Raw genomic sequence first — 16,636 nt, forward strand, 5'->3', positions numbered from 1 at the left:
TTCTTTTTTCCACTCAGTGTTGTCATGAACCAAAACAGGCTCTAAGAAAGTAAAGTTCTCGAAAAAGGTGGTGGGGGAAGTAAACGTTGCCTCCACGCTGGGTTTTGAGCCTTAAGGTAGCTGTGCTGAGCACCGAGCAGGGACCCACTGTCCCTGTGAGATGGGATCTGCACCCCAGGTCTGCTCTCAGCATCCTCCAAGGCAAACTGCACTCACAGAGCAGCCGGCACGCCCACCCATGCGCTGCCAAGAGGGTCCCTAACCCAGCTTCCTTAACGCCATCACATGAGAGCAAGACGAACTCGTGTCAGAAGAAAAATATTGAATCCCCACCCTGAGGAGATTTCCCCTTCTCCTCCTGGCAGAACAGAGCTGACAGAGCCAGTGGGGTCGGAGCCAGCACACTGCGTGCGAGGTTGAGCTCTGTCTGCGCTTGTGCAGCATTGAGAGTTGATAACTTCTTATAGCCTCACATTCTAAGACAGTGTTTATGCCCGGGGAATTTTTCTTGAAGGAGTGGGTGAGTTTTCATTTACGGTTTGTCACGTATTATTAGTAAGAATTGGATTTGTGTGCCAGTGCCAGAAACGTGGTAAATACTGGCTTAAGCAAGCGAGGGTTTACTTGCCCCCCCTGCGCGTTGCAAAGCCCAGGGGCGGGCAGTCAGTCCGGGGCTGGCGCCGCTGCCCCTGGACGTCCCCAGAGACCAGGGCCCTGTCTTTACGACGTTCGTCTTCAGGGTCCCAGGGTGGCTGTTGTATGTCTCCACACTTCACCCAAGTTTTTGGAAGGAAGAGGAGGGAAGGATAAAGGAAAATCTTTCTTGTATAAGCTTTTGCACTTTTCTGGTAGACAGTGTCTTTTCAGAGATTGGCAGCCACCCTTCACTGGCCAGAGCTGTCACAGTTGGGAGGACTCTGTGTTTCACTGGTAGTGTCTGGAGGTGATATACTTGGGGCTGAGAACGTGGACCTAAGTGTGACCGTTTCTGCACCTCAATTTCCTCATCTATAAAATGGGCCTAGTAGCAGGTACCTACCAGCACCGCATTGTTGTAAAGATTAAGTGGATTAATGTGTGTCATTGTTTTAATGGATACTGTTTGTGCTATTTTAAATGTTACCCATCATTACCGGAGTCATTACCTGGAAGAGTTACTGAAATTGGAATTGTAAATTTATCCTCAGGGAATTCATTTTCTTTGAGATGGAAAATAAAAGAGCATTTGAGTTAGTGGGTCTGGGTAGGTGTTTTTGAGTGCAGGGATGATTGGAAAAGATGACGGAACTTTCTTAAGGGCTCTTGTGATTGCATCGCACTGTTCGCAGGTGTGGGACCATTTTAATGCGCTCGTTCGGTGCGAGTAGAGCTTGATGGCCCTCAGGGCCGTCTTGAACAGATTGTCACTTTACCTGCAATTCCCTGAAGTTCATTCAGCCCAACAGAAATTTCATCTTTCTTTTTTTTTGTAAGTAGGTATGGAGAAATTTCATCTTCCATTGATAGGATATTTGAAGACTTAGCTGTGTACGAAAATATGATTTTGTTGCATTGTTTCTGGCCTTTTCCAATTTGAAATCACAGTTTTTTTTAATGTGTCAATTATTTTTCTGTTTTCTTTTTAGCCCTATCTGCTTTGATATGATCGAGGAAGCATACATGACGAAATGCGGCCACAGCTTTTGGTAAGGTAATTTTATTTAGCGCAGTTGTCTTTTGGCAGAATTAAACTTGTGTGTAAATGTAGTTGAGAAGTTAAGTTTTTTGAAACTAATTTTGGTTATCTTGTAATTATGTTATTTCTTTGACTGATACATCTTTGCAGGTTCTGTGGCTCGAGGCAGTTACCATATGGTTGGTGCATAATATGTGTGAAGTACTTAGATTTACCACGGGCCTTACAGATGGATTTTAAAACTCCTGGGTTTATTAATCATTGAAGAGCTTTGACTGCTGATTTAGAAAGTGGGGAGTGGGTGGGTGCTGGGTAATCAGGGCGAAGCACCACCCAGGAAGGCACACTAGAAGGATAGTGGGAGAAGGCACAGAGGATTGAGGGGTTCTGTGTTTTCTTCTTTAACACGCTGTTCAGTGTTACCTCTAGATTGTATGTCGCATTAACATGCGTATATTTAAAAAGTTATAGTTGCGGTAAAATACACATAATAAAATGTACCATCACAACCATTTTTAAGTTGATGAATGCTAAGTACGTGTACATTGTTGTTCAGTCTGTCTCCAGGACTTTTTCTTGCAACATGGAAACTCTGCCCAGCCTCTGTCAGTCACTGTTTAACTTTGTGTTCCTGTCAACGTGACCGTTCTAGACCTCATGTGAGTGGGATCGAACAGTATTGGTCTGTTCGTGACTGGCTCAGTTTCCTCGGAGTAACGTCCTCCAGTCCCACCCGTTTTGTAGCCGCGTCGGCATTCCCCGCCGAGGCTGAGTGACGCTCCACTGCGTGTGTGCGTTAGTCTCGTCTGTTCACCTGTCAGTGGGCACTGGGGTTGCTTTCACCCCTTAACTACTATTAATGATGCTGCTTTGAGCATCAGTGTGTGACTGTCTCCTGGGGCTCTGCTTTCAGTCCTTTGGGGCATACCCCCAGGAGTGGAATTGCTGCATCGCAGGTCATACTGTGAGGGATTCTTCTGAGGAACAGCCACACCGTTTTCCTTAGCTGCACCATGTGCCTCCCCACCGACGGCTCACGGGGCTCTGATTTTTCCACGCCCTTGCCGATACTCGTTTTTTTTTTTTTAGATAGCAGCCATCTTAATGGATATGTTATCTGTGTATGTTTAATTCCTTGTGTTTGTTTTTTGTTTGGGGGTATATTCTACTTGCAGTCAATCATCTCCATAAATTATTTACACTGTTGGTATATTATTTTAGCCTCAATGTTTCTGTTGTGTTCTAATATAACTCATCATTCTAATTCATGTTGAAGGTAGACCCGTAATTTTATACTGGAGTCGAATGTATTATCTGGTAGGTTATTATCCGTTAGTCAAGAAGAGCAGCGGGTGTCCTCACCAGTCTGCAGTCCCTTAGTTTGATCTCCAGCACAAGGCTCCATCGATAGGTATCCACTTCATATGGTATATCGATCTGCCAGGCATTTAAAAAGAAGCTTAAAATAAAAATTGCTTCCTTAGCTGACATTATCATGGTTCGGGGATCACTTTCTGTTCTATATTGCCATTGAAATCCTGGTGCTGTGCCTCTTGCTTCCAGGCTGATGCGTCCTGCACCATCTGGGTCTTCTCAGGCCGGCGGTGTGGCAGCAGTGTTCTCCCGGTCCCTGGATTGGTCCAGCACCTTAGCATTCCATGGGAAACGACGTGCTTTTCTTAGAGACTCTGGGTTTTGATCATTCTAGAAAGTTAGGTGATTTCGATAGAGCAGGCTTTTTCCACCTCGGTGGTGGCGGTGTGCTAGGCCAGATACGTAATTCTTTGTTGTGGGTGAGCACCCTGGGTGCTGCATATTGTTTGGCAGTATCTCTGGCCTCTGCCCACCAGTAACCCCTCCCCCGTAGTTATGGCAACCAGAAAGTGTCTCCAGACACTGCCAGGTACACCTCAGGGGACGGAATTGCCCTCCGCGGAGCACTGCTGACACAGGGCTAAAAGAGCAGGCGCTTGCGGTGGCGGACCAGGGTTCTAGCTCTGGCTTTAAAACTTCCCTCAGCCTTTGTGGGTTCACTCGTCCGGCCTCTGCTGCTGCTGCAGCTGCTCACACCCCTCCCCCATCCCCTTCCTACTGCTCCTCTTCCTCTTCCACAGACTGGAATGAAGGTGTTCAAGGGTGGAACAGACTAAGGGAGGTTTAATTTTTTCTGACTGCCTTCCTCTAACTTCTGTATTCACGGTGGCATTTGGAAAAGGTGCCGAAGAGTCCGCTGAATCAGTTCAGTAATCTTGCTTGGTTATGTTGTGAAGTGTTATCGATTACCCATGGACTTTATAACTAGACAGGCCTGGATTTTTCCATGAGTCCCATGATCTTCATGGTGTGCCTGTGTCATTATTGGAAAGCTTCATGGGGTTTTTTTGCAATTACAGTTTATACTCAATATTCTTTTACATTAGTCTCAGGTGAACAGCATAGTGATTAGACTTTCATATATTCTTCCAAGCGATCTCCCTCCCCCATAAGTCTAGTCATTGGTTTCTTAAATTCCTTTTTTTCCCTTCAAATAAAAATAAGCTTAATCCTTGTTACAATTCAAGTTACTATGTTACACCCTGATGTGAATGTGTTTTAAAGTACCCACCAGAGAGCAGGTTTTGGTTGGATCGAGACCATAATTTGGCAGGAGCTAATAAACCTGGAGGTTGGTACTCTCATTGTCAGGCTTGCGAAACTGAAACATTTTTGCACTTTGTTTAAAACAGAAGCTCATAATTATTTACCCTATCCTAACATGTAAGGCCTGTGGAACTTCAGTCACTAACAGAAGCCTATTGTATCAGCTGTTGGCGAATTTGAACCCTGGCTGGTAATCGAGCAAAGCAGTACACCACTTCAAGGCTCCCTCCAAGTTATTAACACTGAATTAAATTGGACTACATCAACTGTTTATCTCACATCCGCTTATAAATGGTAACTCTTTCCTAGTAACAGGTTGGCGATGATATACCAGGAACTTCTTTCCCTTTATTCATTCCCGCAAGACAGTGAACCTGCGATCAGCTGTAGCCTAACTGAAACGCAATAAAGAATCTGGCTTCTTTGTGATACAGAGTTAAGGATTGTTCTTTATCTTTGTCCCGTGGCTGCCTCCAGCTCGTCCCCTGCACCTCACTTCTCCAGACCTCTTGTCTACCAAGTCCTCCTGTACGGTTTTGCTTCATAACAAACTAGTAATGGTTCACAGGTTCCCTCAGTGTTGTCATCTTACAGCGTGTCGTCTTCGATGGAGCCTGGGTGCCCGCTGTCTTTTGGGACTTTTGGCTAATTCATCATCTTACACTTTCCGTTAGTTTTTCTTTATACCTCGTCATTATGTATGACCACTGTTTCTGATTCGTCTTTGTTGTTCTGGTTATAGCCCCTTGTTCTAGAGCTTTCCGATTATTTATAATTTTCCCTATCGACTTATCCCTGTTTACATAGAGAGAAAAAACTACTCATATTTTGCAGGTAGACATACTTGAAAGAAGAAATGGCAACCATATGCAGCTATAGGGAATAGTCACTCTTTATTGTCAGATACACACTTACCAGAAGACACAGGCACCCATGTATGTCAGCACAGTGTGGTACTGAGTGATTTTTTAGGAGTTGCAGTATGAGTAGCTATTGAAAATTTCTCAGGTTTGGTTAAATGATATTTAAAAAGTTTTTTATTATAAGATAATACACAGTTGTGAAAAGCCTAACATTGCAGAAATATATAAGGTAAGAAAGGGAAAATTTCTCATAATCACATTTCTTCAGGTATAACTATTAACAGTTACTGATTGTTTTTCACGGCTGTACTTACATATTGCAGTATGATTTTTATTGGCTATATATGGTACATTGCATTAGATTGATATTTACAAATTTATTTAGCCAATGTCCTAGTGTTTTGATTGCTTCTAATTCATTTTGTTCTGTACAGATAAGCTTGAGTTGAACACCTTTCTATAGATGTATCTCCTACTTCCTCAGGGTAAATTCCTAGAAGTCAGGTCCCTGCACCAAGGGGGAGGCAGAGCCTTAGGGATTCTCACGTGACTTGCCTTCTAAAGGGTGGCAGTTACGGGCCCTGCAGCGGCAGTCCTGGAGACGTTCCCATCCATGTCACGTTCCCACACTAGTTGGTCAGAGTTAATATGTAATCTAAATCGGCTTTTGTCCTGCTGAGATGATGATTTTCTCATGCTTATTGACTAATTTTTGTTGTAATGATTTTTCTGTTTTTCTCTTATTTGCATTTTTTTGAATGAGCTCTTTTCGTATTAAGGATAGCAGCACTCCGAAAACACAAATTGTGTTTGCTTAATCAAATCATAGACATTGCTTTCCATGGTGTTGTCATGTACTATTTCAACTGCACAATCATACAAGTTAGTGCAACATTTTAAATGTCAAATTCAGTAGATTTGTTATTTGAGCTTATTTCTCAATAAATTTTGTATGCTATTATGTAATAAATGCCCTGTGTATCTTTATGATGTAAAACCTGGAGCTGAAATAAATTTGATCACTGATTACTTACGTTGAAATGAGGAATCACATTACTTTGTGACCAGCTTGTTAACCCGTCACTGCTAATCAGACCTGTTTTTCCCCCTGCTGATAGCTACAAGTGCATTCACCAGAGTTTGGAGGACAACAATAGATGTCCCAAGTGTAACTACGTTGTGGATAATATTGACCATCTGTATCCTAATTTCTTGGGTGAGTCTTTTGAATTGTTTTTTTTTTTTTATTTTTTAAAATATTCTTTCCCCAAAAGTGTATGCAAGCACTAATTTATCCAGAAACCAGAGCTTAGAGTAAGCAAGTCTCTCTTTCCTGCTCACCAGGTGCTTTCCGGAATCTTACCTGGGTGGTGACAGATCCCATACCGTACCATACTATTTTTAAGTTTCTAAAAACACAATTTGATTGACACAACTCTTAGATACTGTGCAGATGGGCGGACGGAGTGCGAGCTAACAGAGAATGCCCGATGTCCAGAAGACCTGTCTCTTTACATCGTGTCGTGCGGAAGTTCCTGCTGTTCCTGCAGTAGGGGCAGAGGTCAGGAGCAGTGGAAGGCCTTCATTAGCATGAAGGGCTAATGGAGAGGGGGTGAGGGCAAACAATCCCCTTTGGGGTATGAGTATTCGTGAGTAGGGGCAGAGAGCCCGTGACCTGGGAGGCAGTTGAAAAGTGAGAACTGGGGCAGGAAGACAGGGGCGCGGGCCTTGGGAGAGAGTAGTGGTAGGTGGCTGGAGAAGGGAGAGAAAATGGGGAACTCAGGGTGAATGGTAAACGGTTGAGAATCATATCCAGTCAGAGACCAATTTTGCATCTCTAAATATTCTTTCCACATGCTAAAAAGCCTAAGAAACTTTGGGAAAGCTTTAGATTGAGTTTTTAGGAATGGAGTTAGTTGTCCAAAAAATAATTTCCAGATGCGGGTAGGCATGAAGTAGGGTGCAGTTGGATATGCCCACCGAAAAGGTTAATTCTTCATTCTGAAGACGGGCGTGCCCGGGGTTGGGGGTGATGTTGACCTGTGTGCTAGGTTCCGACCGGCCAGTGCTTCGGTCGCTGCCCGACGTCCCTCAGCTCAGCTGCTGGTTTACAGTAAATCACGAGCTTGGACCTTTTTAGCTGTGCGTCTCGTTTTTACCTCTGCTTTCAAACTGCACGGGCTGCTGTCTTTGTTTCCCCCTCTTTCATTTTCACTGCAATTCAGTATCTTTTCACGGAGGACAATCGCTGGATGATTGCACAGCAGAAAGCAATCTGGGAGGAAATATTACGACGATTTTCTGTTGGAATACCGTGTTCTTCTAGGTGGATAGTCTTATGACAAATGGGAGGGGGAGCTTGCTGAAGGCGGACATGCCCAGAGGTCTGAGATTCTGCAGGCCGATCCCGATGAAAGGGAAAGGAAACCCTGCCCTGCCGAGCGGAACCCTTCGGTCCTGACCTTGGACTGAGGCCGCCCTGTGGGCTCCGGAATCACTTTTCTGTCGTTTGCATAACTTTGTGGAATCTAAATATCATAGCGGTTTGATACTTATCACTGATTTGAAAATAGACACTTTTGATTAACAATGGGAAGTTTCACTTATTACTTTGCTATTTGAATTAAACAGAATTCTACCTAAATTGCATATCATCCACATAAGTTTATCCTTTATATTGTATTTTCATGCTTGAAATTCATATTGATCTCCCTGTAATAGTTTTCTGTAACAGAAATGTCTATAAATAAAAATAAATTATAGACCTGGAAGTTTCTTTTGAACATAATTTTCTATTAAGTATTAAAACTTCAATATTTGGGGGGTTGTACCACGGGGTTAGTACCAGGGTCGTTACTGGTTATTATTATGGCAAGGATTCTGTTTCATTTGTATTCTTTTAAAGATTTATTTACTTATGATCATCATAGTTTTTTAAATTGACATATAACAAGTTTATTATTTTAGATTTAAGATTTTTTCCCTTTTTATTTTTGGAAGTATTAGTTTTGAGAAACTGCTTTACATAATAAGTAAGGTGATGGAGATTGAAGGAATTTTGTTATAGCAATGTTACTGTTCTTTGACCACCTTCTGAATTATATGTATTAAAACACAACAGCACTTAATTGATTTTTGGCAAAGAATTTGTTAATGCCCTATTACTTAACAAGTCAAATCCTTTGATTTTAATGAAAGCAAAGAATTGAAGGCCAAACACAAAAAGCATTTGGGTTTTTGGTCATTAGAGTCATGCACTTTTTTGTCAAGACAGATATTTTGATTTTTCCTTTCCCATCGTAAGTACTCCGCTACAGTGTCTCCTCCTTACGACATGCCCCCTTTGCTCTGCCTTCCACAGCTTTCTCTTCCATTCCCCGGACTTCTTCCCTCCCACCTCCCCAGTGGCACACACTCCCCCTTCTCCTTTTCATCCTCCTTGACCTTGAGAGCACTCAGAGCTCGCTCTCCTGGTCACTGGAAGGCCTGTGGGGGGTGAGGGGAGCTGTGGGGGTGTCTCCCTCACCCTCCCACTTCTGCTCTTCTGCATTTGCGCTCCTCCACTTCTGCCAGAGCTTGCTCTCCGTCTCCCTGTTTCTTCCTAGTGCAAGCTCTCTCTTCGCTGCCTCTTCTTTCCTCTCTCTCTCTCTCTCTCTTACTCTCACTGACTCTCTCACTCTCTCTAAAGCAGGGGTGTCAGACTCATTTTCACCAGGGGCCACATCAGCCTTGCTAATGTAATTTTAGGACTGTATAAATGTAACTACTCCTTAACTAGGGGGCAAGGAGGTCAGCGCTGTGGCCATGCCGGGGTGGATAAAGCAAGGCGGAGGGCCGGATTGGGCCCTCGGGCCTTGTGTTTGCCACCTGTGCTCTAAAGGCAACTACTCAGTGCAAAACCGCTCAGGCGTGCTGCACGCTCCGGGCAGGTGGCTGTGGCCTCACTGTCTGCTGCTCTCTGCTCCCGTTTGGGCTGTTCAGTTCTGCTCCACCAGGAGGACTTCTTCGCCTTTTTTTTTTTTTAAGTATTCCTTCACCTTACTACTGCCAGACACTGTCCTAAGTGCTTTCTGTGCGTTGACTCGTTTAACTCTCAGTTCTTTAAGATAGCCAGCGCTGTCACCTTCATTCCCCAGGTGAGGAAACTAAGGCACAACTACATCAAGGTTCACGGCCAGTAAGTGGCCGAGCTGGGGTTTGGTCCTGAGCAGTCTTGCCCCAGTGTCTCTGTTTTCACTGCACCACCCTGCACCTAAAGAGACGCTGCTGTAAGGGAGAATCTAGCAGTAGAAGCGCAGCATTTGCACTCAGAGCTCCGGCTGCTGTAAGAATCTGTGGAGTTATAATTATGGGCATAGACTGCCCTTCAGTGTCAGTGGTATGTGAGATTTCTTGGTAAAATGCAGTGCGAAATACTAAGTTACTTAAGTCACATTTTTCATATAAAAATGGTTAATTCTGTAACTGAAACATTGAACTCTTACTCACATCCTCTTGTTTATTCCCAATACGGCATTATTTCAAGTTCTCTTCTTCATCTCCCCTGGATTACGATGATAACTTTGCATGTGAGATACATCGCAGGCTCTTCAGAATCAGGGTTCAATCCGTCTACATTTCCAGGCTTAGTTCTTAGCCCCTGTTAATCATTAACAGGATCACCGTGACCCTGGGTCACAGCCATATTGATTTTAAATCATTCTGTCTCCTCCTGTTTTGTGACTTTGCCCCTCGCCCCCTCCCCCCACCCCTCTGAATTCTTGTCCATGCCCTTTTCTGCTTGGTAAACCTCTGTGTGCCTGTACGGGCCCGATTCTAATGTCATCTTCTCTTCGAAGCCTGTTCCTTACATTTTGATTGCTCCTCCTCCTGTGTTCTTTGTAAATCCGTTTCAGTGACAGCACTGATTTTTCACATTATATTACAACCACTGCATCACACATATTTGTCTTCCTACTCTGAGCCACTTGAGTCCTGGATTGAGGCTTACTTAGATTTCGTCCTACTCGTCTGTGAAGACTGGACCTCCAGTGTGGGCTCTGTACCTGTCTGGTTTGTTTAAAAAAAAACATTTACCGTTGGGTTGTGGTTTAGTGAGAATTATTGGATAGTTGGGTTTGTATCCCAGCTCTCTCTCGTACTGTATGTCGCCATGGTCAAAGCCCTTATGCTCTCATACTCCCTTGGCTCTAAGTGGGAAGACCAGCCAGTGAGATGTCTGTAAATTAAGGTACCCACCTGGCCTAGCGCTGGTTTCCCTTTATCGTTTTTTAATCAGCTGGCTGTTAAAGACAGAACAGTCTGATTAAAAGTGGCTTCAACATTAAGGAAAACGTATTGATTCCTGTAAAAAGAATTGTCGGAACTAATTCTGTGTTTCAGTAATCCTACCAAGTTTTTTCATCTTTTTGTCCCTGCATCCCCAACGTATGAGGTGGTCTTTGGCTACATTTCCTCCAGACTGCAGGACGGCTGTGAGCGGTTCCAGATCCCATCCGTTAGTGCATGCAGGGAGGGGCGTGGTTTTCTCCTCTGCCCTTTCCCAAAGACGGCATACCCCTCCCTCGCTGGCCAAAGCCAGGTCACACACCTGACCCAGTGTCAATTGCTGGCAAGGGTGTAATGACTAGACGGGTTTAGCTTAGTCGAGGATCATTCATACCCTGGGTCTGGGGAGAGGGCTGGCCTCTGAAACGATGTGGTAATCTGACTTGGAAGCAATCATGCTATTATTTAAAAAAAAAAGTGGGATGGTTTTTGGATAGGTAACTGACATTGCCTGCCATGATACTTACAGAAGAGTCAAACAAACAAAAAATATATATATATAAATTTTTAGTGCCTACCTTGTAGAATCAACCAGTTACCATGGAAAACAGAGCCAGCCTCACATGTGAAGGGTTGCCTCTCCAAGTGCCAGTATAGTGTCCTCGCTGAAACATGTGACAGTGGGTACATATTGTGAGGAGTTGTTTGTTTATTTTGCGAGAGGGAGAGAAACATGGATGTGGGAGAGAAGCATCGATAGGTTGCCTCTTGTACGAGCCTCTGCCCAGGGACCAAACCTGCAACGCAGGCATGTGCCCTGACCGGGAGTCGAACTGGCGACCTTTTGTTCTCTGGGGTGACGCCTGACTCACTGAGCCACACCAGTCAGGGCTAGACAGTATCTTTAACAAAATATAAATTATGTGTTTTCTTGTTTGCTTTTATTTTCAGTGAATGAGCTCATTCTCAAACAGAAGCAAAGGTTTGAGGAGAAGAGGTTCAAATTGGACCACTCAGTGAGTAGCACCGTATGTTTCAGTTCTTATTACTATTTTTAATACATTTCAACTCATTGTTTTTATTGTACGATATTAGATACTCAAGTTTAGTATGTTGTGGGTTTTTGTTAAAGGAGCTTTGTTTAAGACTGTTTTGTTCTATAAAGAACTTTCTTAACTGCATTGTTTAAAATTTACTCTCGCAGTAATCTTGTGGAAGGTCTGGGATCACACGGACAGCTGGCTTGTAATGCACGCCATGTATTGCAAGGATATGGCAGGGGGAAACTGTGTGTGGGGATTTGGAAAAACTGTTGAAAGATTCTTAACTTAAAGGATTAGCCCTAAAGTATTGAGGCAAGCGAGCTTAAATTAATACCTTACAACCAGAGACAAAGTTGAAAATATGGCTAGAACAGTAATTAAAATCTGAGCACTTATTTCTAAGGGAATTACACCTTTAGACATGCTGACTTAACATTTGTCTTGAATATGCCTTTCATGTCTGCTGTCTAAATCCATTTAAGGGGAAATGGTGTTTAAATGATGGGGAAGCCACTAGCTGGGGTGGAGGAGGTTGGAACATTATAGTTTACTTGTGATATCTCTGTAATAAACATATTGGGAAGCAGCAGTTAAACATTATTTTAGGCTTTCCAAGACAACCTCTTAGAAAGTTACTGCATTTCTTCCTTTCTTCATTTTTAGAATGGCCACAGGTGGCAAATCTTTCAGGATTTACTGGGAACTGACCAAGATAACCTTGACTTGGCCAATGTCAACCTCATGCTGGAGCTCCTAGTGCAGAAGAAGAAGCAACTGGAAGCAGTAAGTGGCGGCTGAACCTTGAACAAAACTGATGTAAATGAATTGTTGCATCAGTTCATTTGTTGCACTGAAAAGGACCTAGAAATATTTATAGATAATAGGGCTAGTGTTGCTTGATCTGCCCAGCTTCATTCAGCAAGAAATATATTTGAGCTGACACTTCTAACAGGTTTCCCTTTTCCCAATAAAAGAAAGAGCAGATTGCTTACAATATAACTTAGAGCAGGCCAGTTTGTATTAACAAAAGCTGAGTGTTAAGAAAGATCATGAGAAAGTACAAGATATTGGTCATTTTTCTTCTGATGAATATCTTCTTTGCCATGTTGTCCCCTTTTTACTTACAAGATTTGAAGGAGAAGATAGGAGGTTTTTTAAATCTGCATAAAGCCTCCCCAGCAGGTGCCCACCGGCAGCAAGGTAGCCTATAGCGTGGCTAGCAGCATTTACAGAGAAGGGACTGAGACTGAATATATCCTGTCTGGTGTGATCAGATGTCAGTAAATGTGAAATTGCATTTATTTCACATAAAAATGTAAAATGTGAATTTGCATGTAATAGGAATTGAATATGATCCGCTATAAGAAACACATACCTTAGCATAAGCAAATAGCCACCCTGACTTAGCTTAAATAAGAAGGGGCTATTTACTGATAGGACACGAGGGTGAGTAGTTCACACACATAGGAAGGAAGAGCTTAGCAACCAAACGTGGGGAAGATCGGAGCACGGCTTCTCTGGGCGCTCAGGGAAACGCGATCCGGCGCTTCGCTGCTGTTGGGAGTCTGGCTTTCGGCCTCTCGTGGGAGCGTGGGTGCTGCTTTGGGACAGGTGTGGTTCTTTCTCTCAGATTTCTACCACGTGGGGGTCATGGGTTCGCTTGTAGTTCCTCACATATATGTATGTTTTCTGATAGAAGAAGAAAAAGGGCTTTTCCTTACAGCTTCAGTTTGAGAAATTCTGTGGGTAGATTCTGACGAAATTGCTTGCCCTAGGTCCCACCTAACAGAATGGGATACGTCAGTGGGAGAAAGGAGCAGGTGAGGCTGCGTCTCCCAAACTGTCTTTTGAGGAGCGGAGGAGGGCTAATTTTTTATTTACTTATTTTAGTTTTATTGAGATATAGTTGACACAGCACTGTATAATTTTAATGTTTGTTTACTTTGTGATGAGAAGTTTTAGGATTTACTTTTAGCAGCTTTCAAATACAGGAGTACTAACTGTGGTTGTTGTGTTGTACATGATTGTGTCCTCGGAACTTAATCTACCTTACAACTGGAAGTTTCTGTCTTTTGGCCATCTTCATCCAGTTCCCTGTCCCCTGCTTTTGGCAACCACAAACCTGATGCTGATGCTTTTTCTATGAGCTCCTTTTTTTTCAGATTTCACAAATACTGAATAAGCTCATTCAGTACTGGTCTTTCTCTGTCTGACTTGTTTCACTCAACATGATGTCCTCGAGGTCCACCGCGTTGCTGCAGGTGACAAGACCACCGTTTTTATGGCTGAGTGGAGTAGTGTTTCACGGCGTGTGGGGGTGTGCGCGACCCTGCACCGCACCTCCATTCACGTGTCAGTGGACGCGTGCGTGGTTTCCTGCCCCGGGCATCGTAAACAGCGCTGCGCTGAACGTGGGGCGCACACCTCTTTCCAGCACGGAGGGTTCTGAGAAGCCTCCACGCTGTTCTCCGCAGCAGCCGCACCAGTTTACATTTCCACCAGCGATGCCCCAGTGTTTCCTTTTCTCCGTGTTATTGCTTGTCAGCCATTTCTTGACAGCCATTTTAACAGGTGTGAAATGGCACCTTGCTGTGGTTTTGATCTGCGTTTCCCCAGTGAGTTGTGATGTCGAGCACCTTTTCACGTACCTGTTGGTCATTCGAGCATCTTCTTGGCAAAAATGCCTGTTCGGGTATCTGCCCATCTTTAAATTGGATTATTGTTTTTGCTGTTGAGCTCTGCGGTCTTCATGTGTTTCAGATATATGACTTATGTTTATGTATTAACCCTGATGAGACGCGGGATCTGCACGTGCGTTCTCCCGCCCTGCGGGCTGCCCTCTTCATTTTGTTGCTCAGTCCCTCTTGCTGTGCAGACGCTTTTCAGTCTTACGTAGTCCCACTTGCTTATTTTTTATTTTTTGTTTATGCTTTAGGTATCATATTCTAAAAATTGTTGCCAACACTCTCCTGTGGTTTTAAACGAAGTTTTTCATTAGCATCTACTATGTGCCAGAAGTTGTGTTGAGGGCTGTCGAAAAGACAGGGTTCTACTGTTGGGGGGCAGCACGCAGGGCAAGGACATAAACTGAATCAAGTAAATATTTTCACGTAGAGATAAATGGTATAAAGAGACTTGTTTACAGGTTGAACATACGCAGTTACCATGCCCCAAGGCGATGGCGGCAGTGTTCTGTAAGCCCTGAGGCAGATGGATGAGAAGTAGTGGATTAGAGCACCTGAGACAGGTGACTGCTAGGCCAGCAGTGGGGAACCAGGCAAGAAGCAACCCCATTTGTGTGTGGAACTCGGGCTTTGGCATCGGGGGCATCAGGCATCCCATGTAGTAAAGGTTGCGAGTAAGAAGATTGGTTGAGAGTCTGAGTAAGAAGCAGTTGGAACCTCTGGTCTGTTCCTTTACAGCTCACAGCACATGATTCTCCTTTTCGTACCTTAGGAGAATACTAGGTTTTTTTTATTCCCGTGGTGGGAAAAGAGAGTCTCTTGGGACCCCCCCAGCCCAGTCGGCACACGTGAAGAGCGGGGCGCCGCACTGACGGTGGCGGGGTTTGCGTGCTGAGCGTGAGAGCCGTCGGTTGCCCTTCTTCCCACCTTCTGATGCGCCAGCAGGAACCTTTGCTTTCCTTGAGCTTTTCGTCTTGGAGTAGAAGAATTATAAGTATCTTCGTTTTAGACCACACTTCCTTTTCCATTATTTTTTGCAGAGGGAGCCATCTCAGAAGCTAAATTCCTAGCATCGGTTTTATAGCTTCTTTGCATTATTGCCTTCCTCTTTTACTTGGCATTATTATTTAACTTGATGAATATTTTGAACATACAGAAAAGTACAGAAATAATGAGACTCGTCATACCTCGTCTCAGTTTTTCTTATTATTGACACTTTGCCATGTATGTCTTAGATCTGCCTTTTGAGGATTAAGTACCTTTTTAAGTACTCAGGCCCTCGCATCTCTCATTGTGTTTCATCCCCCCAGAATGAGCACCTTGTGAAGCTGGCAAGCATCCGTCTCAAGCATGTGCAGTGCTTTTCTTACATGTATCTGTATCTGCAGCTATAGGAAGTATTGCTTTGTATGATTTAGATGTTGATGTAAAGAGTTACATACTGTAGTTATCCTTTTGACATATGCCTCTTTGTTTATTTTTGAGGTTTAGCTTGATAAACATAGATCTAGTTTATTTATTTTAACTTCTCTATAGTGTATTCATTGCAAGAACAGATCTCTTCCCCTGTTGATGGATGTTTAGGTTCTTCCCAGTTCTTAACTGTGAGTGACAGTACTGCATTTAATATTGTTATGCGTGTCTCCTTGTGTTCATATACAGGTGGGGCATATACAGGTTTGGGTTACCGTTGTTCGTATAGAAAATAATATAATAATTAAATAATAATACAGAATAAACTCTGTTTTGCTTATTCACAACTGTAGACCTACTTTTCTCCACCCAGTATATACATACTTAGTGATTTAAGGGGTGAAATTGCTGTTCACAGGGTTTGCATGCACACTTTAACTTATTAATATTAAATATTGCCTAATTGTTTTTCTTTGGGTTTGTACCATATGAACACCTGGTGTTATCTTTTTTTAAATTTCTGCCTGATAGTTGTCAGATATTTGTGTGTGTGTGTGTGTGTGTGTGTGTGTGTTGGAATTGTTACTTGTCCAAAAATATATTCAGGTAATTGAATTTTAGTTGAATTGCATGTGGTTAGGCAACATGACTTTAAAAGTCCTACATTTACCCAGATATTTTCCCCTTCTGGTGCGCTTCATTCTCTTGTTTTCTTTCATTCATTCTCCTGAGCTCCACCTGTAACTTCCCTTCTGCCTGAAGGACAGCTGTTGTCATTGCTTTAACGCAGACCCGCTGGTCATGAGTCCTTTCGGCTTCTGTGCCTGGGGAGGCTTTTATTTTGCCTTTGTCTGAAAGGTCTTCTGAATAAGTGTAGAATTCCAGATTTACTTTATTTTGGTATTTAATTTTAATTTTTTTAACTGTATCTTTTTAAAATTTATTTATTTATTTATTGGCTGATTGGAGGGGGGGGAACATCGATTTATTGTTCCACTAATGCATGCATTCATTGGTTGATTCTTTTTTTTAATCCTTGCCCTGAGGATA

At 43.3% G+C, this 16,636-nt stretch overlaps 1 protein-coding gene across 4 annotated transcripts in view; it reads left to right on the forward strand.

Moving 5' to 3' along the window:
• The window catches only part of COP1 (COP1 E3 ubiquitin ligase), an 86,189-nt gene that overhangs the window by 12,473 nt on the left and 57,080 nt on the right, over nt 1-16,636 (forward strand). For 2 of the 4 annotated variants that reach the window (XM_036015802.1, XM_036015800.1), the window contains exons 2-5: nt 1,626-1,685; nt 6,297-6,394; nt 11,398-11,462; nt 12,153-12,272. In XM_036015802.1, coding sequence (XP_035871695.1) covers nt 1,626-1,685; nt 6,297-6,394; nt 11,398-11,462; nt 12,153-12,272 — 343 coding nt within the window. Of the gene's footprint in view, nt 1-1,625; nt 1,686-6,296; nt 6,395-11,397; nt 11,475-12,152; nt 12,273-16,636 lie in introns of all 4 variants that reach the window. The other 2 variants (XM_028531025.2, XM_036015801.1) reach the window with 1 other exon arrangement.

This window comes from Phyllostomus discolor, chromosome 14 (assembly GCF_004126475.2).
Source record: "Phyllostomus discolor isolate MPI-MPIP mPhyDis1 chromosome 14, mPhyDis1.pri.v3, whole genome shotgun sequence".
In the NCBI taxonomy this organism is placed as follows: Eukaryota; Metazoa; Chordata; class Mammalia; order Chiroptera; family Phyllostomidae; genus Phyllostomus; species Phyllostomus discolor.